At 37.8% G+C, this 23,902-nt stretch overlaps 1 protein-coding gene across 1 annotated transcript in view; it reads left to right on the forward strand.

Annotated features, from left to right (window-relative positions):
• Positions 1-23,642, forward strand: part of GLI4 (GLI family zinc finger 4) — a 34,214-nt gene extending 10,572 nt beyond the window's left edge. Inside the window, exons 3-4 of the mRNA XM_051971220.1 lie at positions 14,173-14,286; positions 16,666-23,642. Coding sequence (XP_051827180.1) covers positions 14,173-14,286; positions 16,666-17,594 — 1,043 coding nt within the window. The 3' untranslated portion in view covers positions 17,595-23,642. The remainder of the gene's footprint in view (positions 1-14,172; positions 14,287-16,665) is intronic.
• The last annotated feature ends 260 nt before the right edge of the window (positions 23,643-23,902 follow it).

Here is a 23,902-nt window from a genome sequence, read left to right on the forward strand (position 1 = left end):
TCCCTCCTCATCTCCACCTCTTTGAATTCCTGTCTTCCATCTTCTCAACTGAAGTCTTACCTTCAAGGAAATCTTTCAGTTAGTCAATCAACAAGCATTTTTCGTAATCATTGTATTTAAGTCAGTGTCTTCTCTGAACCAAGCATTTTGCTAAGTGCTGGGGATACAAAGAAAGGAAAAACACACTCTCTGCTCTCAAGGAGTGCACAGTCTAATCTGGGAGACAATATTCAAACAATTATGTGTAAACAAAATATATGCAGTTTAAATTGTAGATAATTAACAGAGAGAAAGCACTAGTATTGGGAGAGGTTAAAAAAATGCTGCTAAAAAGGAAGAACTTTAACTGAGATTTGAAGGAAGGAAATCAGAGAAACCAAGAGAGTGAAGATGAGGAGGAAGAAAGTGCTTGGCCTAGGAGACAGCCACTGAAAATTCACACACACAAAAGGTGGTTTTTTGTGCGAGGAATAGCAGAATCCAGTGTCACAATATCAGAGTGATGTGGTGTAGCCCAACATTCGTTGCAGTAATAGCCCTCAAGCTACCTGGCCTTGGGAATGAGGTACTTACCTTAGGCATATAGCTATTGGAAGTGATGTGGCACAGCCTTGGAGAATGTGTGTGAAGTAAAGGAGGTGGGCCCAACATCTTTATTCCACTAAGCTATCCTTCAAGGATGTCTGGTTTGAATTCTGGGCTGCTCTTTTTGCACCTGAACTCAAACACTGAGCACTTCTTAATTTCATGAAAAAAGAAAAAGGTCGTTGTTAGTCTCCATTACCAAATTTCTCACTAATCATATGAACCCCAATCTCATGATGTCATTTACCTTGCTCTGTTTTTTGTTCTTTATTCTCCCAACTTCACCTCAAACAGTTTTTCCCTATAAATTTATCTGTTTGCTTCTTGCTATCTCCCTTTGCTGGAATTTAGCTTGCTTTAATTGGCATACAATTATAATAAAACTTTACCTTGACTTAGAAATTAGTGGGATGCCTGTGACACCAGTCACTTCAATATATTTTAGGGATCCCTTGAACTACAACAAGGAGTAGAAGACTGGAAAAGTTTGAAGGTTTTTGAACACCAGGCCATATTTTATATTTAATCCTGCAGGGAATAGGAAGACACTGGAGTTTGCTGAATACGGTATAGTGACATGGTCAGACTTGTCTTTTGAGAAGAGCGACTTGGCAGCTTAGCAGAGAGGCTGGTGTGGTGAAAAGTGGTGAAAGACTTGAGACTTTCCCACTCAATAGATGTGGCAGTAGTTAAATGTGAAATGCTGAGGGCCTGCACCAGAGTCGTAGCAGTGTCAAAGGAAATAAGAAATTATATCAGGGATGTCAACAAATGACCTTTCACAAGAAGCCTTTCCCATTGCCTACTCTAGGACTTAGTTACTATCAGCTCCCTGAGAAGCTCTGATGATTCAGAGTCTCTGAACTGCAGACTCCCCATTGGTATATGATTCCTGTCCTGGTTATTCCACAGTAGGCTTCAGCTTGGGATGGAAACTAGAAGGCAGGTCCTGCTCTCCTCCTGGAGTCAGAGTCACATGGCTACTATTTACTTTTATATTTGTTTCTCGATCACTACACAGCTAAGGTTTACAAGTGCTCCTCTCTGTCCCACTTAGGTGTAGGTTGCCTTCTGAGTCCATCTTAGATCTGTGTAGAGAGCAACAGAACTGCCAGATATACTTATTCCCATGATACCCCAGTGTCTCCTACCCTGGTGCACAGCTACAGTTCCCTTTTGGTTCTATTAACACTAGAATATTCCCCATGGCTCACTTTTGTCCATACCCATTTCCCAGTGTCTGTAGACTTCTCCATTTGTTTCCCTTTGCTGACCCACACTGGAAAAGATGACTCACCATTTTTTTCCCTCAGATTTCTCTAATAGGAATTACATCTGGTGGATTTTCTAAATGTTTGCGGAGGGGAATTTAATACAGATGGGCTGTACTTCTGGCCATCTTAATTCTGCCTCCTTGTTAAATCCTAGAGGACAGATTTAGAAGTACTAAGCAGATATTATAAAGAAGCAAAATTTAGCTTGATTTAATGGAGAAATTCCTGACAATTAGTCTTGTCCACAAGTGAAGTAAACTCCTTTAGGAAGTAATAAGAATTCTTCTCTGGTTCCTTAACAGGGATATTGTAGAACAGGGGATTATAGCCTGGGATTCACTGACCCCCAAGGGTTTATGGATTTGGGGGAATCTCTAAACTTGAATGAAATAAAATATATATCCTTATTTTAATATACTTGTTTTCTTTTCTAATCCTGCATATTTTAAAACATTATTCAGAGAATACATGCTGGGAGTAGGGGAACAGGATGTCCATAACATAGAACCCCTGTTGTGAGGTATTCCCTGTTTTAGACAGTAGTTATACCAAGTGTCTTCTTAAGTCTGTTTCACCTTGGAAAGTCTATGGCACAGATAAGTTTCCTCCCAGGATCACAATATATAATGTGTACTGAATTAATTCACTAGATAGATTTGCTGTGTCTTAGACCCTATGTTCTATGTATGCTAAGGATTATGTGAAGAGAATTGGATACAGTCCTAGTCTCATAAAACAGTGTGAGAGGAGCTCTAGGAGTATGGGAATTTAGGGAAGAAAGGGTTATATTTGCTGAGGATGAGGGACATTTGAGCTGAGTATGGGTGGAAGACAGGGTTTGGAGCTGGGGAGAAGGTAGTTTAGGAGTCTCTGGGTGGGGCAGCTTGGTGATGCAGTGGCCTGAAGTTAGGAGGACCTGAATCCAAATCTGACCTCAAATCTGACACTTCCCAGCTGGGTGACCCTGGGCAAGTCACTTAACCCCAATTGTCTCAGTTAAAAAAAAAAAAAAAAAGAGTCTCTGGGTGTAGAGAGATGGGAATCTTGCAGGTCTGCTTTCTGCAGCCCCTGGATTCTGGTTGCCAGGACCTGCGGCTTCCTGTGAGTAGCCTGGCAGAGGAAGCCCTTGATTGAAGGGAGAAAGGAGGAGGCTTGCTTTCGCAGTTTGTTGTATAGCCTTGAAATGGTCACTTCACCTTTGAGAGGTTTTTTTTTTTTTTTTTTTTTTTTTCCCCACCCTTGTCTTTTCACTTGGACTTTTCAGAGCAAAAGAGATTGATAAAACTCTGAAGTGGGTCATAGTCAAAGTTTGAAGATTTTCTTCCCTCAGAGATTCTCAAGTAGACAATGGCTAACCTCTCTGAAGCGTCAGACAAGCCTTGTGCAAAAGCTAAAACCTGGGCCATTTGAATTTTCTAGCCAAATTTCAGGAAACCATGCCTGTACAATATGCATTTCACTATCTTCTGCAAACTGCCACCTAGTAAATATGGCCTTTTTGAAGTTCAAGGTTACCAGGGTTCCAGACCAATGTCACAGTGTCCCCAAAGAATTTGGAAGGTTAATTTCTAAGTTGAGGCAAAGTTTTAACATAATTTTAATGCCACTTAAAGCAAGCTAAATTTCAAGAGAAAAAGATAACAAAGAGCAGGGAGCAAACAGGTAAATTTATAGAACAAAAAATAGAAAAGGGTAAATGATGACATGAGATTGGGAACAACATGATTTGATGGGAAGCTTGGTAATAGGACCTAACAACAATCCTCTTTCTTCTCTTATGAAACTCTGAATTGTTTGAGTCCAGGTGCAGGATAGCAGCCCAGACCTTTGGATGACAAACTAGACATCCTTGAAGTATAGCTTAGTGGAATAAAGATATCAGGCCCAGCTCCCTTTCTTTCACACACATTCTCCAAGGCAGTGCCACATCATTCCCAGAAGATACATTCCTAAGGTGACTACGTCATTCCCAAGGCTGGGTAGTTTGGGGTTTCTTGCAAAGTATTGGGGTCTCTGCTGCTATTAGAGTTTCTACTTTATCCCTGTTTGCAAATTCTATATCATCAGGCTTAATTTTTATTTCCCTTCTTCTTTCTCTTTAGTTTGTCTCACCTCCCCAAAACCTTTTTATTTCTTTTCTCCTTTTCTCTCTGCATATTGTGCTTATCTCAGGCTGGCACATAGCTCTAGCAGCTCCTCCCACCAGCACTTCTCACCACCACCCCCTGCATTCCAAATCATGAGAGATTTGTCTTTGAATGCACAAAGACTGAGTGGGTGCAATTTTCTGCCACATTTTTTGGAGAATTTAATTCCATATTCTCTGTGTCTCTTGCCCCAGCGATGCAATTCCAATCTTAGAATATGAGAGCTGGAAGTAACCTTTGAGAGCATTTAATGATGCTAATTTAAAAAAATTTCAGAGGTTCCTACATGCTTTCCACAAAATAATTCCATGAGATCAGAAGTGTATATATCATCATTGTTTTGGGGGAAGGTTGTCTTTGAGAGATTATCGCCTCATGGCCTGGTGGTATCTGACCTAGGGTTCTATTGGAGGTCTCATTTCATCTCCAGTGATAGGACCTTGGCCTGCCTCTCTAATCCTACCTCAGCTCCCTTCCCCTTGTGTGGTCACTTTAGGAGGCCAGGTTTAGAATTGAAAGGCATTGCAGAAACCATCTGGATCGAGGTTAAGAGACTTGCTGAAGTCTCTTACATACAGTAAGTGGCAGAACTGGGAGTCAATCCTCAGATTTTAAATCCAGAGATCTTTCCAAGGCAACATAGTAGTTCTCATGAAATCATGATCTCATGGTTAATCACAATCTTCAAGTTGGAAGGAAATGTGTAGAGCTCATATAAACTGGTCACTGCCTGCTTGAGTGGCTCAAACAAGATCCTTAAGAACCCCAAATCTTGAGTCTCAGGCCAGGACAATAGAAGTCTAATAGCTAATTGTGGGTGAGCTCAACAAGAAAGGCAACATTCCAACCCTAGCCAGTCACCTTTGAAAAGAACTGAAGCCTCACTTATGACCCAGAACTTCTCCAGACACGCACCTCCAGGGTGTGAGAAAATAATTATGGCAATAGTTCAACACATTTGTCAGCTATCTATTTCTGATAGACCCCTTTGCCCAGCCATAGTACTTGCAAAGTATAAAAGTGATCCAAAGGAAGTTTCTTGGAGGTGGTAACATTGAAGTTGGCAACACAGGCATTCTAGGGAGTTGAGGTCAAATCCTGACAGTACAGTAGAAACATAGAGACCACGTGTGAGGAGAGGATTGCAGAGGCCATCCAAAACTGAGGTTAAAGAGACTTGCTGAGGCCTCTTACACATAGCACGTGACAAAACTGGGATTCAAATCCCGGACCTCAGTCTTTTTAAGGCAACATAGTACTTTTCATGAAAATATGGTCTCACGGTTAATCACAGTCTTCAAGTTGGAAAGAAATCTGTAGAGCTCCTAGGGTTTAGTCCTTGGTTTTAGAGCTGGAAATTTCCATGGAGATTATCTAGTCTCACCCCTTTGTTTTACAAATGAAATACATGTAGAAAGATTAAGCCACAATTCCAGAACCCTGTGGAGAATCCAGAGGAGACAGTTTTCCAGCACTTCTGTGGGTCTTCTGAGGCAGGGCTGGACTCTTTAAGGAATTACTTCTCTTATCCTGGTCCTACACTATGGGATGAGGAAAGGCTGTCAACATATTTACACCATGTGCATATTATTTCCCTTGAATTTACTAATCTGGATCTTAATATTTCAGTGTTTACTAAGTCCATGCTTTCATCATCATGTCCTAGATGTACCACTAGTCACAAATTCTTGTCCAGTCTTTCCTTAGATCTTTTCCTCCATAGAGGATCTATCTAATTAGTTACAGGCCTTCTCTGTTGTTTTTTAAGAAGTGTTTTTGCTCATTTCAGTACAATTATCCCTTGCTCTCTAGAAATGACTGGCCCATTTTTGTTCCTGGCCATATGTGTCCTTGATGTTCTCTTTTTTGGCAAGTCTGGAACATAAGCTGTCTTTGGAAACACCACAGCCTCTTTGTACCCACACATTTGACTGTTTTTTTTTTTCCCATGTGTTTTTCCATTTTCATTTGGGTAATTAGCAGTTTTTATCTGAGATTATATATTCCATGATTAATAGCTGTATAAGTATCAGTTGGAGAATGGGGATGTTTTTGTTCCATACCTGTGATTTCATCAGTGTAGGGAATTCCTCATCCAAAACTGTACATTTATGCATATTGGAAAATTGTCTTAAATGTAATTTTTCCAAGAGTTTCATAGGACCCTAAGAATTTAAGTAACATTGAGCCTAGGTCTTCTATTGCTCCTGAAAGAATGTTTGCATTTTAAAACTGAGTTTTTATGACAGGGAGTAACTGTGAGCTACTGAAAGTCCTTTGTCTGTTTCTCATGTGTGATCCAACTCCTTATTTTCACTCCTGGGGCCAAGGCCATTACTAATCTACTTTGCCTATGTCAAATATAGCTATTTATAGAGTAACATTGGGGCTCCCCATCAATAAGCTGGGATTATATACATTCTCCACTTTGTCTCTGTATGGAATGTCTCTTGATGACTGTGGAAGTCTTAAGAGTGTTCCAAGTCTCTAGGCAATTAGTATAGTAACTTCAAATAGGAATATCTAGGTGACATCTGCTTATATTTTCCACAGCACATCTTCCATTACAGTGACAAAGCACCTTTTGCAAGCATATATTTCCTTTTTCTATGTCTCACTTGATTTTAATTCTGAACATATCATTGAACAAAGTTGTCTCTATGATTGAATCGGTTGTGGAAACTTATTTTTTTCTTTTGCTTTTTACAAATCAAATACTCTTTGTAATCAATAAACAATCCAGAGCAATCTTACAGTAGTCTTACAGTACACTTTTTACAAGACCTGTTTAGTGTGACATTGTAGTCTACTTTACAAAATTGTCTATACAAGACTGCCTGTTGTCTTCTGAACTTTTCATCCAAGATCCATTTGAAATGGAAACTGTATTCAATACTTTTTGCTGCATTCTTTTAAAACCCCACTATTTGTGAAACATCTTGAAAAATCAATCCCTGAGTGCCTTTTAAACTCAAGAATCAAAAATATTACTTAAGCCATCTATTTATCTAGTAATGAAGTAAGATTCATGTCCTATGGAGAGGCTTGGGTTCCCTGTACTTATTAAGTATTTATTATGTTCTATGCACTCTGCTAGAGATACAAATGCAGTGAAGTGAAACAGCTTATATTCTAATGAAGGAAAACAACATCTAAGAGGGATTTAGAAATGCATGAGAAAGGCATTCATTTGATTTCATAGTTTGAAAATGGCTGAGGTGAAATGGGAAGACTTGATTCCAAGCAAGATAAGGAGGTAGTTCATTTATCTGGGCTGGGGGGAAGGGGGAGAAATTGGCTGAGTCCAGGTGTTTCTGGTAGGAAAGGATTGAGCCAAGAAATGATACATTCTCTGAACATACCAAGAGTTTTAGAAAAAGGAAGCTTTTTATTTTATTGGAAAAAAATGAGTTAATTCAATTTGAGTCTTTTTCTTTTCAATTCAAAGCCCCTTGACTTCATTTCCTCCTCTCTTTACCTTTCCCCCAGTCTCTGACAAGAGTTGGTCGTTTTCTTCTCCATGGTCAGCCCCTTTTCATGTGCACTTGGTCCCATTCCTTTATATCTTCTTCAGCAAATTGTATCTTCAGTCAAATCTTCAACTTCAATTAACTAATTCCTTTCTACTGCCTTTCTACATACTCAAGGGTCTTTCTTACTTAAAAAATTGTCACTATACCTTACTATCCCCATTATCCATTGTCCTTATTTCACTTCCCTTTTGTGAGCCAAACTTTGGAAAAGTTACTTAAATTTACTTGCCTTCACTTTTTTTTAATGAAAACTTTTTATTTTCAAAACATATGCATAGATAATTTTCAACATTTACCCTTGCAAACCTTTGTGTTCCAAACTTTTCCCTCCCTTCCCCCACTCTTTTCCAATCCAATCTTTTTAATCCAATTCTTGTTAAACTTGTGCCATTCTTCTATGTATATCTTTACAATTATGCTGCACAAGAAAAATCAGATCAAAAAGGAAAAAAATGAGAAAGAAAACAAAATACAAGCAAACAATAAGAAAAAAATAGAAAATACCATATTATTATTCACACTCACCCCCCACAGTCCTCTCTGGGTGCAGATGGCTCTCTCCATCACAAGACTATTGAAACTTTGTCTTTACCTTTTCTCCTCTTGTAAAATCTGCAGTCCTGCTTCCAACTTAATTGAAACTACTCTCTCCAAAGTTATTAATGGTCTTTGCCATTATTACTAATGATCATTGCCAAATCAGGTGATTTTTTCTGATTCTTAATCTTTCCCACATTACTGACCATCTTCTCCTCCTGGAAATTATCTTCTCTGGGTTTTCACAACTTTACTCTCTCCAGGTTTACATCATACCTATCTGGCTGCTCCTTCTCAACTGCTTTTGCTGGTTTATCATCTGCTTCACATTCCTAACTGTGGTTTTATCCTGGCTCCTCTACATGTCTTTCTATATACCTTTTTCTAGTAGTTTCATCAGTTACCAGGAGTTAACTATTGCAGATATGTGCAGATCATCATAGGTCTATATATCCAACTCCAGTTGCATGTGACTTACTGATTCTTAGACATTTCAAACTGGTTACCCCGGAGACATTTTAAACTTGGAATGGCTAAAACTGAACTTTCCTCCTAAATTCCCCCTTTTCAGAACTTTCCTTTTTCCCTCCAAGCTCCAAACCACTCTTAGAGAGTTTCAGATTTGAATTTCAGCATTATTCCTAACAACTCAAGTCTTTCATCCAGTCAGTTGCCAAATCTTGCTATTTCTACTTTCATAACATATTCCACATCTCATATCCATCTCTTCCTCACAGTTAACAACCTTAATTTAAGCCCTAGTCTCTTTTGGCCTAGATTATTGCAACAATTTACTAATTGATCCCCAGGTCTCATCATTCCTATACCCTGTTGCCAAAGTAATTCTCCTTAAGTGACTATCCTATTCAGCAATTCCAGTGACTTCCTATTTCCCCAGCATAAAATATAAATTCATCTATTTAGCTTTTAAAACCCTACAAAATCTGTTTGCAACATCTTTCTAGCTTTGTTGAACATTACTTCTCTCTTAGACCAAATCAAACCAAACTGCTTTTTTCTGTTCATCAAACAGTATCCCATATCTCCCATATTAGTGGCAACTTTCATGCCTGGAAAACATATTGTCTCTTCCTTTAAGATGTAGGTCAGGTACTATTCCAGGAAACTGCTAGTGCCCTTTCTCCCAGATTACCTTGCATTTAACTACATTGTGTATATTCATATTTATTCATCTTTATCTTTGTGTTGTACATATTTTTCTAAATAATTGTTATCTGCCCCATTAGAATATAAACTCCTTGCTTATAGGGATTTTTAAATTCTTTGTACTAGTATTCCCAGTGCTAGCATAATAGGTGTTTAATAAATACTTGCTGATTGATGAAATCAGTAAACATTTAAGTGCTTAAGCCTGGAGATACTAGAAAAATAAAATAGTCTCTGCTCTTAGAGAACTTACAGTATAATGGGAGAGATAGCATGCAAATAACTACATACAAATAAGCTAAAGATCGGATAAATTTGAGATAAGAGGAAAAAAACTACTAGAATTATTGAAGGGGTTCAGAGTAGGAATTTTAAAACTATAAACTGTATCCCTATATTTATGACATCCAATGTGTGCCTATATATAGTCTATATATATCTCTGCTATGTCTGTCCTTTAATGAATGTTCCTTAGTTAGAGGGCTTCCTTGTGGTTGCCCCCTTTCTATGTCAGACATATTCACTGCATAGGTACTTCCTTTTACTAGTGGGGTTGTAACTTATGAGAGAGGATATCCAAGATGTGCATGAGGGAAATTTCTCTTGTAATTTTTCTTTTATGCTCTTTAAGTAATATCATTAAAATAAATTTTAAAAGCATATAGTCATTCCCTGACTGTAGAGACTTTTGTCTTATATAAGTCAGAGTTCTGTCCCAAATGGGAACAACTGCCCTCTGCCCCCTTATTCAGAAAATCTGAATAGTAGTTTGTCGAAAGAACTGCTATCTCTTATATAGAAGCATAAATCACAGACTAAGTTGGAAGAGGCATGGTGTAGTAGAAGCACTGGATTTGAAACCAGAATTTGTTTTACAGCTCTGTCCCTTGCTGTTTGACTTTAGGTCATTTCCCTGCCCTCTCTGGGTTTCATTTTCCTCAGTTATAAAATGAGAAGGCTTGCACTCTGATTTCTTAAGGACCTTTTAACTCAGACTTTATTAATCCTGCCCACTTATTTGACCTATAAATTCCTTAGTCTTCACTGTTTAACAGTTTGCGGCTCAGAGTCTATAAGCTGTTTGTTTACTTTATGTCCTACAACTTACCCACTGAAGTTTAATAGTTCAAAGAGCCATGACTGGATCATTGTATCATGGGGCTTGTGCCACTGTATGCAGATTATTATCCTTTTACACATACTCCTGAGTTGTTGGAGTAAAAAAAAATAATCACATAATGACCAACCTTTGGGGATGAGCTTCTCCTGACCCTTTAGATTGTTCCTCCAATGTATAGTCTATTCTTGTTCTTATATGGAGCTTGAAACCCTGCTAGCTTGGGGGAAGTGATGGTAGACATCAATTTGTCTGGAAAAAATTTGAAGGTTTCAGTGGACTGTAAGCCCAAAATGAAACCTGATATGTTAGCCAAAAAAGTCAGTTTAATCTGTGTTCATTTAATCTTCAAAGCAGCATTTGGGTCGGTTCTGCAAATATGTATTGTATCTAGGATATACTGCAACATATTTAACATATATAGGACTGCTTGCCATCTTGGGGGGGGGGTGGAGGGAGGGCGGGGAAAAAACGAAACATAAGCGATTGCAAGGGATAATGTTGTATAAAAATTATCCTGGCATGGATTCTGTCAATACAAAGTTATTATTAAATAAAATAAAATAAAATAAAATAAAAGGATTGGTCTAAAAAAAAAAAAAAAACAGCATTTGGGGAAGTTTAATGTCCAGGAAAATATAAGGTATAAAAGTATATGTCTAGAAAAGTAATAGTCAAATAATACTTTGCCTTCATAAGAAACTTTCTGTAAAAGTGTTTTAAAACCTGGATAGCACATTTTAGGGTGAATATTCAGCTAAGGTACATATAGAAGGGGGTAACTAGGATAGTAGGGGATGTCATATCACATATGTCAGCTAATTAAAGAAACTGGCATAAAAAAACCTGGAGGACTAGATAGATAGATATAGCAGTTAATAAGTACTTATTATGTGTCAGACACTGGACAACACACAGGAATTGCAGATATAAAGAAGACAGTTTCTACCTTTAAGGACCTTGCATTCTACCTGAGAAAATAATGCCTAAAAGGAAGCTGAAAAGTTGGGGAAGAGGGAAGGTAGATACCTGCATGAGACAGAGATGGAAAAGTCTGGAGAGTCAGAAACCAGATTAGAAGTAAGCACAGCTAACCTAGGAATTTCTTCAAATGCAGGTTCCAGAAAGGAACTCATCTGTTAAAAGAATGCCTCATAGGAAACCTCTTTTGAGAAGGCAGAGATGGAAAAATTTGAACCAATGTCAGGCCTGGAGCCTGATAAGTGAGAAATTCTTTCAAATATTTGAAAAGATATAGAAGAGGCATTGTATTTGTTCTGTTTGCCCCACAAGACAGAAGTGGGAGCAGTGAGTAAATTGTAGAGTGAGAGATTTTGATTTGATTAAAAAAAACAAAAAAAAACTTATACTTAGAACTCTTTTCCAAAAATAAAGTAAGCTCCTCAGAGAGATAATTCTCTCACCAGAGATAGTTTGAATATTTTATTTCTTTTCTAGTGATGGCTATTGTTTTATTCCTTCTTCCGCTTCCTTCGCTTCTCAAGTGAGCCATTCCTTGTAACAAAGATTAAAGAAGAGGAGAAAAAAATCAATCCAGCAAAACCAATCAATACATCTACTGTGTCTGATAACATATTCATTATACTGACATTCTAGAAAAATAACAATAATAGTTAATGTTTATTTAGCATTTTATCATTATAAAACCCCTGGGATAAGGTACAAGTGTGATTTGGACTTATACTGAAATTTAGACAGGTTGAGTAACTTGTCAAATAATTTTAGGATTTTTAAATGTATATAAGCTGGGCAAGTGCACAGGAAATTCTGCAAAAGTTTAGACTTTAAAATGCCATCATTACAACATGTGTAGGAAGTTAATTATGAACAAGACTAAGAACAGTTCTCTAATGGATAAGTCGTCAAAGAATATGAATAATCTTCATAAGTATGTACATTGTAAATGACCTTATGAAAAATTGTTCCATATAACTAACAAGTCCTTAGTACAGTGCCTAGCACAAAATAGATACTTAATAAATGTTTCTTCATATTTAGTTAACCAATAATAAGAAAAATGGTCAAAATAACTCTTGAGATTTTTCTTTATACCCAACTAATTAGCATATATGTTAAAAGATAGAAATAGGTAGTATTGGAGGGATTTTGTCACAAGAGACACCATTATAATGTGGGCAGTGCTATGAATTGATCCAAACATTCTGGAAAGTAATTTGGAATTATTTTGGGGTGGGGGAACTTTAACCCAGAAATCCTATTACTATTATTAGTTTTAGTTCAGAAGTTCAGGGACTAGAACCAAAGTCTTTGGCAGTAAGTGAGGTAAGATGTCTAATCCAGTAGTTGGATCAAAAATTAATTATGGACCAGGATTAAAATTTTTAAATATTTATTTACAACTCAGATATGACAAAAGCCCTGCTCTTAGAAATTTAGAGTCTAATGAGGAAGACAAGTATATAAGTAACTGTTATATAAGGAAGAATGAAATGAGTTCAAAGGAGAGGTCAAAGTAAAGGACTATGAAAAAATTAGAGAGAATTCATTTCCACCTCAGTGAAGAAGGGAGGCAAAAGGAGTAAGATCAACAAATGGATATAATGGGGTAAGTCTATTCTATGTCTTGAGCCACAAAAGTAAGAGAAGGAAGATCAAGAATGAGGAATGCAGAATAGTCCAGTTTGGCTGGAATGCAGAATATGTGGAGAGTAAAATGAGATAAGGTCGAAGATAGGTTGGAGCCAGATGGTGGAAGGCCTTGATCAACAGGTTGTATATCCCTGGATTAGAAATTCCTAATCCTATTTAGGCCTAGGCAGCTGTGCCAAAGAGGGCTGTTCTTGGCAGAGTTGAAAATAGAGTTGTTCCCCTGAACTCTTCTGAAATTGCACTTCCCTCCATCTTCTTTTCTTAGTTCATGTGGGGAAATCTCATTTTTGTTTAAGTACAGCCAAATCCCCGAGCATATTCAGGGCTTTCCTGCTTCTGTACTTTTTTTCACTGTTTTCTTCAACTGTAATGCCTTCTACCCAACAAGAATCAGTCAGTCGAGTATTGATCAAGCTTCTGTTGAGTACTAGGTCCTGGAAATAAAAAATAATCCTGAAACAACCCTGGCCCTTAAACAGCTAATATTCTGTAATTTATAATCTTATACGTGATGTACATAAAATGCTTTTGAAAACTCTAAAATGCTGTATGTGTCTGCTCTTATTTTTTAAAAATAGTATTAATACAGAGAACATGTTCTCTGTACTACATTGAGTAGTTCAGAAATAAGATATATATTTACTATTTGTCAGAGGGAGTTAACCTTCCTGGAGAATAAGAGATTTTAGCTGGACCTTGAAGGGTAAGTTTTACATAGGGGGAGTGGAGGGGCGATGCTTCAAGATTCAGCTCAATATATATTGAGTATATATAAGTGGAATGGAGGAAAAAGAGTCTTCCAGGCAAGGGGAATAACATAATCAAAGATCCCCAAGTGTAAATGATTGTGGTATATTTGGGAGTAAATGAACAGACTATTTTGACCATACCTATAGGTTCCTATAGTGGGAGATTTCAAAAGTCATTTTGTGGGAAATCTTGAATGCTAATTTAAGTAATTTAGACTTTTTTTCTGTAAGAATCTGGAAACCATTAAAAGTTTTTGAGCTGGGGGAGGTCATGCCAGGAACATTGTTTTCAGAAGATTTATCTGACAGCAGGAGCAGGATGGATTGGAAGGGGAGAAACTGGGTAGAGAGAATTTAAGGGAGACTTGAATTAGTTCGGATGTAAGTGATGAGCATGTCATCATTTGCCATTTTTTTTCTTTCCAAAAATAGGATTTACAGTTTCCAAACCTGATGTAATTTCCTTGCTGCAGGAAGAGGAAGAACTATCTGGCTCCGATTTTCAAGGAATTCAAGAAACAGAGATCTCAAGAGATAACTACACAGGTAAGTGAGGATAGCTTCCTAGGGACACAGGGGAATAACAGCCTAGTTGATTAATGGGGTATTTGAAGTTTTCAACTTAATTCAGTCTATATTTCTGGAGTATATTTCTTTTTATATTTCCATATACTTATGAATTTCTGTTCTATGGGCTGCATATCTTCCCAGCACTTGAAGCATTGAAATAAGACTGAGGCAGGCAGATAGGCAATAAGCATTTATTATTAAATTAAATGCTATGTGATAAACATTGTGATAGATGCTGGGGACACAAATATAAACAGAAAGAAAGACTTCTTTATCCCTAAGGAGTTTACATTCTACTGAGGAAAGAGAACACAAAAAAGGGAACTGAAAAAGGTGAAGTGGGATAGCAAAGATACCTACGTTCAAAGTGGAAGTCTAAGAAATTAGAAGCACAACTGAGAAAGTAAAGAAGCATGACTGCCTTGGGCTTATTTCCAAAATGTAGGCCCCATGTCATTAATGGAAGGGCAAGGGAGCTAGTGTGATAGAAGGAAGTTCTAAGATAAGTTCACAAGTGCTAAGGGACTTTTCCCTGTGAGAGCATAATTGTCATGATGGTATAGTCTAAGAAATACAGCAGGGATGGGTCTAAGGCTGTGCTTTTTTTCTTTTCCTTCTATATGGCCATCTCTTTCCCAAGCACAGCCTTACCCATGATCAGAAAGAACTCTAGATTAGGTGTGTCAGATCATTTGAGCCCTAAATCCAGCTTGACTGCCACTAATTCACTCCATGATCTTGGCTAAATCCAGAGTTTCTTTTGTCAGAAGAATTTTGGAATCAATGATGTCTCATGTCCCCTTCCAGTTTCAACATTCCATAGTTTTGTCACATAATAAAATGTAAGGTCCTGAGGAGAGGAACACTGTTTTGTTTTGGTTTTGTCTTGGTAACTCCAGCACTAGAATGTGCTTTGCACATGAGTAAAATGGGAATTGAATTTAATTGGAATTCCCAAGCTTCCCAAGTTCAGCTATTCTTCCCATAAATTCTTAGTCACTCCTGGGAATTTCATTGTTAATCTCTCTAAAATCTATTACATATGCTCCTCTTTGCCTTTCTGTAACTTGTGTTCAGTCTGCTCACCCTAAGATCTTCCTATTCATGCCTTCTAGTCTATGCCACTAGTTAAAGTTCCCAGCTATCTTAATGGGCAGGTGGAGGATTCTAGGATCCTAGAATCCTAAAGCCATAGACTTTAGATTCCCTGACCCAGAGGTCAGCTTCTAAAGTGTCTTTGCCTTTGGCCTTTTGCCTTTCACTTTTTGAACCTAACTAAATTTTTCTAACTATTAAATTCCATTTTGAGGCACTGAGCCTATCTGGTACTGGATCTAAACACTTAATTTTTTCACATCCTGACATTCCCACTGTTAAATGCCCTTTCCTATTGCCCTTTTCCCTCTTTATCTTTTTGCCCATTTTCATATAATCCAGACTATAAGAGCATATTTTCTAGGTCTTGTTTTTAAGATAAAGAGAACATGCAAATTCAGAAAATCTAAGAAAGTAGTATAGTAGGATACAGAAAAAATTCCATAGAGATTCAGACTGAGCAATATCTAAGCTTTCTGATTTCATCCTTAACTAAAGTTCTTAAGGATTAATGTGAGGTATCTTTAGGCTTGGAATTTGATACCTATTTTACCTCCAGATAAGAATGGTTTCTTCAAAACACATCTAAGCTAAATTTGAGATTCAGTCACCTAAGCTCTGTTGACCAAAGTCATTTGTGTATTTTTCCTATCCTATGTTCATTCTTAGCTACTTGGGAAACCTCTTGATAACATGGTAGTCTTTTGGCATTTTACTCAGAGTATCGTTACCCAACTTGGTTAGCTTTATCTTGGTTCACTCCCAAACTCTTAAAGGCCAAACAAAAGAAATAAAAATAGATAAATAAAACAATTCTCAATTAAAATAATTCAACAAGAAACATAGATCACTCCTAAAATTTACATTAGACACTCTATTCTTTATAGGGCATTCATTATTTTCTTTACTCAATTTGCCTTCCCTACCTGGTCATCCTCTTACAACTTTGGCTACCTATCAATTTTCCAATCCTATAGACTGATCAGGCTCTCTTCATCATACTCAGGAGAATTGGCAAAACCCAGGAGGATGAACACCAGCATCACAGGTTGATCACAGGTGATATCACCAAGTAAAAATTTTTGCCTATGCCCCTTTTCCCTTTTCTTCAGTTAGTGAGGTCCTTTGGAGAGCCATCAAAGCTTTGGGCATCTAGTAGAAATTAATAACAAAGATGATGATTATCTTCCTTTTTTACCTGTTTCCTTTTTCCCAGCACAGGGAAAAGATGACATTTGGATTTTCATTTCCTCATTTCAGATTCTGAGTCTGAGATTGAATTGTTAACACCAAAGCAAGAAGTATCTGAAGAAGGAGAAGAACATGGAGGGATGTTGAAAAGTCTCCTCAGGAATGTTCCTCGAGGACCCAAATTCGCAGAACCCTGTGAACGAGAGGACAGTTTAGAAAGGCAGATGGGAAACTCTGCTGGGGGCAGAGAGAGGATATCCCTCTCCCAGAAGCGAGGTTCCTGGCATATGACAGTCCTTCACCAGGAGACTCCCCCAGTAGAAGGGAGCCCAGGATGTAATGAATTTGGGGGAAGCTTTAGTCTGAGCTCAAGCTTTATGACACGTCAGGGAGGCTCCATAGGAGGGAAACCCCATAAATGTGACACCTGTGGTAAATGCTTCAAATATAATTCATTACTTATTAAACACCAGAGAATTCACACTGGAGAGAAACCCTATGAATGCAGTGATTGTGGGAAATGTTTCAGAGGGTGGTCAGGCTTTATTCAACATCACAGAATTCACACTGGAGAGAAGCCTTATGAATGTAATGAATGTGGGAAAGCCTTCAGTCACAGTTCACATTTTACTCAACACCTGAGAATTCATAATGGAGAGAAGCCCTATAAATGTAATGAATGTGGGCAAGCTTTCAGCCAGAGCTCAAATCTCATTCGACACCAGAGACTTCACACTGGAGAGAAACCCTATGAGTGTAGTGAATGTGGGAAAGCTTTCATTTGGAGCTCAGTGCTCATTGAGCATCAGAGAATTCACACTGGGGAGAAACCCTATGAATGCAATGAGTGTGGGAAAGCCTTCAGAGGGAGGTCACACTTTTTTCGACACCTGAGAACTCACACTGGAGAAAAGCCTTTTGAATGCAATGAATGCGGGAAAGCCTTCGGTCAGAGCTCACAACTTATACAGCATCAGAGAATCCACTACAGAGAATAACCCCAGGAATATAATGTAATGAATGTGGGGAACGGATACCTTGATAGAGCAGAAAATCTACTTTGGGGCATGAGCCCATTAAAAAAAATTAAGGTCCTAATGGAAAGAGTTCTTGTCTAATTCTCTTTGTGCAGCAACCTAGCCCAGCATCGCATGCAGTGAGGTAACAAATAAATACTTGGTGATTGGTGATAATAAATTTTTGTTCATAACTGTGTAAACTACTTCAGTGAGTGCTCCCCATCCTGTTTACTGAAGGGTCACAAGAAGAGGAAAAAAATAGGGGAGCATATTGTTAAGGTGAAAAATCAAAATTTGGAAAATAGGTGAGTGGCAGCCAATTCTGTGAAGATCTCAAAGATTAGAGAGCAATAGATGGAGATTATTGGATTTGGCTGAGAAGAGAAACAAGGAACAGGTAATTCAATCACTACCAGCATTACTGAGCTCCCCCTTTGGGAGGGGTATTCAGAAGACAGGCTATGATATTTATGTCCTTGAGGTTATCAGGGTGGAAGAGAATGAAAATCTTAGTGTCCTTGCCTCCCCCTGCAGATAAAAGGGACCTTGAAGAGTGGAAAGAACAGTTGTCTTCACTTCTCCTAAGTTCATAAAGCCTCTTATATCCATCTCCTCCCTATCATTTCTTGCCCTTCCTTTCTTTACCCTTCCCATGTTTATTCCCTCACTGTGTTTCTACTTGTGAGGGGCAGGGTTTGGTAGAACAAGATTCAAAATAGGGGACCTAATCTTTATGTGGAACTCTAGTGGCCAAAGCAAAATCACTCACTGCCTCTTAAAAGTACAAGTAAGGAACTAGGTTATAAAGTATCTTGATAGAGAACACATTGTAAGGGACACCACGGTATCAATAATAAATTATTTTTAAAGTTCATTCAAGATAGGATTCCACTTATAGCTTTAATGAAGTAACTTGATAGTGCAAAAGACCTATTGAACAATAAAAGAGAATGGGAATTCTAGTAGTTACCTGGTTCAACCCTATAGCTTTCCTGATAAATGGTTATTTTCTTGTTGCTTGAATACTTCTGGTGATAGGGTATTCACTAACTGCATGGAGAGAAGTTTGGGTTTGATTTTTAAGAGTTCTTAAAATGAGCTAGAATTTGTTTTTCTATAACACCTATTCAATACATACACTGAAGTAATTTGAAGACATGCTATGTTCTTCCTCAGTCTTCTCCAGTTCCTTCAACTAATGCTCATGAGCTAATCACTTTCATCCTGATTGTCTTGTAATTGTGTTCCAGTTAACGGTCCCCCTTAAAATCTGGTGACTAGAACCTACTATTCTAAGCATGACATAAAATGAAGTCCTCATTTTAAAATTTCCTTTCTGAGAAAGGTGTTAAGAGAGTTTATCTGATACTGTCTTTTGAAGCAAACACATTAGACCAGAGAATTCCCACACTGGATTATCCTCATAATAGCCATCTGATCCTGTGCTATATCTAATAGAACCTCCAAGGGATATTTGGTGGTAAGTCAGGGTTGTCCCTGATAGGATTCTAAGAACCCTATTAATAGGTTAATTCAGAGAACTCCAAAACATCTTGGCTCATCTTAGTTATCTGTTCATGTGTCACCAAAGAGATCACACAATACTATTTTGAAACAGTTCTTAGGTTCAGCCTTACATCCCCTATCAGGAAATACCCAGCCACTATAGATTGTATGACAAAACATTCTCGGCTTACCTCTTAAATTTTAAGGGTTATTTCTTTGTTTAATCTAGCATTGATGAATATAGCCCTCTTCACTCCACACCTACCATTCATTATTATACGTTCTTAGAACATAAAGTCACCTCATTCATTTCTCTAGAACTACTTAGGATTTAGAGACCTTAGAGATGGGGTAGTCCAACTAAATTTTACAAATAAGGAAACTGGGCATGGAGAGCAGAAGGGACCAGTAAAACCATACTGGGAGGAAATATCAGAGCCTATGTCTTTTAAATAGGTTTTTTTATTCCTGAGGTCTTGTGTCCAGAAATTTATTTATTTGGTACCCTATGGTTTTATACATGCCTCTTAGGTTAACATCTGTTGCTTTGCATATCATATTCTTGATAGCACATTTAGCCCACCAACACCCCCATCTCATTTTTACTTATTCTTGATTTAACAACTAGTTTATCTGATAAATTATATCTCATCAGTGAGAAAAGAGTAGGAGCCCTTACCACTGCTACCACTACTACTCTCCCCCCAGTTCTCCCTCTCAAAGTAATGTGCTTATTTTTAACAACTTTTCTAAAGCTCAGGCTTTACCTACCTGATCCAATATTTGGGGCCAGAGGTGTGGGGCAAGAGAAAGGCACACAAGTGTGCATGTGCTCAGGAAAAATGGAATACTAGAGCTAGAAGAGATCATATAGGGCACATAGTTCAAGTCTTGGAGCATAGATTCTCTTTACAATAGTCCCAACAGCTTTTAGACTATGTTTAAAGTCCTCCAGTGATGGGTAACATAATAAAGTACAAAGGCAGCAAATTCCATTTTTAAACAATTCTAATTCCTTTCTGAAATGTGACAAGATCACTGCATTCAATGTCCAGCAAACTGACTCAGTTGTGGTCTCACTTCAACTATTGAGAACTAGTATTAACCTCCCCTCTCCCCCTCCATCCCCGAAATAATACTTCATCTTTGTTACTTCATTCCTCTACCCCAGGTGTCATTCTAAGCCATAAGCTTTCCAAGGCATGAGTTAAAATATAAACTATAAGGCCCGCTTTAAGCATTTACTGTATGAAATGCCTTTAAGTTCCCAAATTCTTCAGTAGATTAGTCATCCAATTCTAAAGATGAAAAATTTGCAGATGAGAAAACAGCTCAGAAAAGTTAAGTGACTTGACCAAAGTCATATAGGTAGTAAAGCCAGGGTTAAATAGACTATAGTCTATTATTAAGGCAGTGCCCTATGCTACCTCTGTTTGTTAGGAAGTTCTTCTGTTGAATGAAAATCTGATGCCCTATGACTTACTGCCTTTGGTCCTATTCCTTCTTGAGTCAAGAGGAGCAAGTCTTACTTATCTCCCACATAGAATCATAGACTCATTATAGGGAGATATCTCAGAAATCACCTTAGCTAAACCATACCCCAAGCATAAATCTATTTAACAGGACGATCCTTTTGTTGAAAGATTTTCATTGAATCTCCCTTTAAGTCCTCTCTTGTTCGAGTTTAACATTACCATTTCTGCCACACTTCCTATGACATAGTCTTAAGTCTACTATACTGAATGTCCTTCTCCAGGTAGCAATATCCATTGGCAGGCTATAAATCACACAACAGAAAGATCTATACCAATGTGGCTTCAGAGTAACAGTGGAATTATAGGTCATGTATTTAGAGCTAGAAGGGAATTAGAGATTATCTAATCTTTCAATAATAGATTTAGAGCTGGAAGGAAGAGGATATGAAGTCAACTCCTTCATTTTTCAGATAATGAAATTGAAGCCCTTGAAAGTCCAGTTAGCCAGTCTCTCCCCCAATCTTTGCCCCATGTTACAGGTGCCTAAAGTTACATAACTAGCGAGTAGCAAAAATGGGATTTAAATGAAAATCCTTTTTCTCCAAATTGGTCTTGGAGCAGCAACATGGTGCAGTGGATAGAGCACCAGCCCTAAAATCAAAGAGGACCCAAATTCAAATTCAGCTTCAGTGATGACACTAACTGTGACCCTGGGCAAGTCACTTAACCCCAATTGCCTCAAAAAGAAAAAAACACCACAAAATGAGTAGTCTTTCCACTGTACCGTGTTATCTCTTGGGGGACAGCTTGACAGGAGGAATTTTGACAATGCTAAAAAGTTGGCAGTTCTTAAACTCTGGTCAAGGAAATCTTATATATACAATCTTCTGGAGTCCCAGAATCACTTGATGCTACACCTGAAAAGGCAGAATAACAAAAGCTCCCATTTCCATGGTGTTTTATAGTTTACAGAACATGTTCTTCATAATAGTTCTATAAAGTAGGCAATGTTGTCCATCCTCATTTTACAATTCATAGAGGTTAACTAAGTCCATGTACTTTGGAAGTTGTAAGAGATGAGTATCTCAAATCAGTCTGTTTCCAAAGACTTAGAATTTTGTCACTGCATGATAATAATAGTCACAGAGGATAATCTATGAGAGGGAGTTTCAGACTCCCTTACCCTCTTCCCATTTTGATCTTTCAACTGACTTTTAAAATTTCCCTTCCATTGCTTCCTTCTTTCTTCTTTTCTCTCTTATCCCTATGTTTATTTATGTTCATTCGTGTGTTCCTTTTGCAAATTTTTGTTAGACACTTATTACTGCCAGGTTCTGACAAGAAAGCATCCTAATCTTTCCAAATGTGGACATCATGGTTGCTAATGGAAGTAGGGAAAAAAAAGAACATTTGTTTAAGAAAAACTGATAAAAATTAACTTGAAAAGAAACACAGTTGCTCAGATAAAATGTTGAGGAGAAACATAGACTATTCTGAAGATCTCTTCATTTCCTACCTGGCTGCATTCCTTTGGACTTCATCATGCTGTAAGAACCTCTTCATTCTGCAAGACCACATAAGTCCTGATATTCACAATTATCAGTATTCTTTTCTACTCAGATCCCTGGAATCAGAGGGCTGAACAAAAGGCTCTTCCCAGTATATCTATTTATTTAAGGACAGTGCCCCATTCCTTCATTTCCTGGGTGCTCTCTTTTGGACTTCATCCATGTCCCTGTATCAGGTACCTTTCTTCTACACCCCACCTCACCCTTTTCAGCTTCCTTTACTGGGTTGTCTTGCCCTATTAGTATGCAAGCTCCTTGAAAACAGGGGTTTTTCTTTTTCATACTTGTATCCCCAGCACTTTTAGTACTGTGTCTGACCCATAGAAAGTGTTTAATATATGTGTATTGACCAAACAGAGAATTGCCCTTCAGAAGAATGTACTAAAAGAGCCTATTTAAAGGTAGCACAATGATTAAGATGATGATAGCTGTAGACCATTGTGATCCATCAACTCAACTGCATGTGACTGTTTTAAAAGTCACAACTGAGAAATAGCCGATCAATAACTGTTTGGGGACTGACTATAAGAAAATTATGTAAGGATTATTGGGATAAATGTGACAGAAAGGTGAACCTTTTGAATTTTGCAATATAAATTAGAGGCCACGGGGTATGAGAAGGCACTGATGTGACCCTTGGAATGCATATGGCAACGGGAGAAAAAGCTATAGACAAAAAGAGGACCAACTGAGACAATAGAGAAAGCTGAGCACAAGAGGAATTAAAGATAGACACAAAAAGTGAGAAGAGGAGCTATTTACAGAAAGCAGAAGAATATAGCAGATAAACAGGTGCTCAGCTGCCTGGTAGGCTCTGCAGCTGTTTCAAGTTCAGTATGGAGACCTGTTTGAGTTTATATTGTCTAGTGTTAACTATAAGATTAATTCTCTTAATTCTGCAAGAATAATTCTCTGAAATGATTTTTTGTTGACTTTTTTGCTCTCTCTGGTTTAAGAAAGAGAAATAGAAGAAGGGAGAGACAGGTTTTACATCTGCTTTGCTGTGAGAAAACACATGGCTTTCCTGAGAGCTGATTGTACATAATCCTCTACTTTTTTGGGGAAAAAATGGCTGGGGAAGTATTCTTGGCCCTAATTGATACATATGGCTTGGTAAAGAGAAAATCATCAGAGCCCCAGAGCAAATATGAGAAGAGTTTCTAGTCACTGAGCATATTTTCTCAGCATCTTTCTAAGAATGGATGTGTGCTGAGTTTGTCACTATTTCAGTAGCCCAAGAGTAATGGCCGAGAAGCAGTTTTGCTTAGCAGGTGGCTCATTATGCCAAAGTCATCTAAACTTGTTGTGAGGTGGCTTTGGCACATGTTTCCCTACTCATGTGCTCCCCTGCTAGGTTTCTGTAAAGGTCTCCCCATTAATACTGTGGGTATTGGTAAAAAGTGTAGCCTTGGTTTATGGTTAAACTTATATTTTGATTATTCCTGTTCTCACTTTCTATTAAACAAATATTATAATTATCTTGTCTTTTGTTGAGAAAAGATTATTTTTCCTGTTTTTACCGTCTAATGCGTAAATGTTACAATTATTCTTGCTTTTGCCTTATTAAGTAAATGTTTCATGTTTAAGAGTTCATAGTTTCCCTGTGACTGATTTTATGTAAATGGGTGGCTCACAGGTTGGGGCTCAGGAGCTACAATGGTGTGAAAGTCTATTATTCTTTCATCCCATACAAACACAATAGGATTACCCCTAGAATCCTGAGAGATAGAGAGTTGAG

This window comes from Antechinus flavipes, chromosome 1, assembly GCF_016432865.1.
Source record: "Antechinus flavipes isolate AdamAnt ecotype Samford, QLD, Australia chromosome 1, AdamAnt_v2, whole genome shotgun sequence".
NCBI classification, from domain to species: Eukaryota; Metazoa; Chordata; class Mammalia; order Dasyuromorphia; family Dasyuridae; genus Antechinus; species Antechinus flavipes.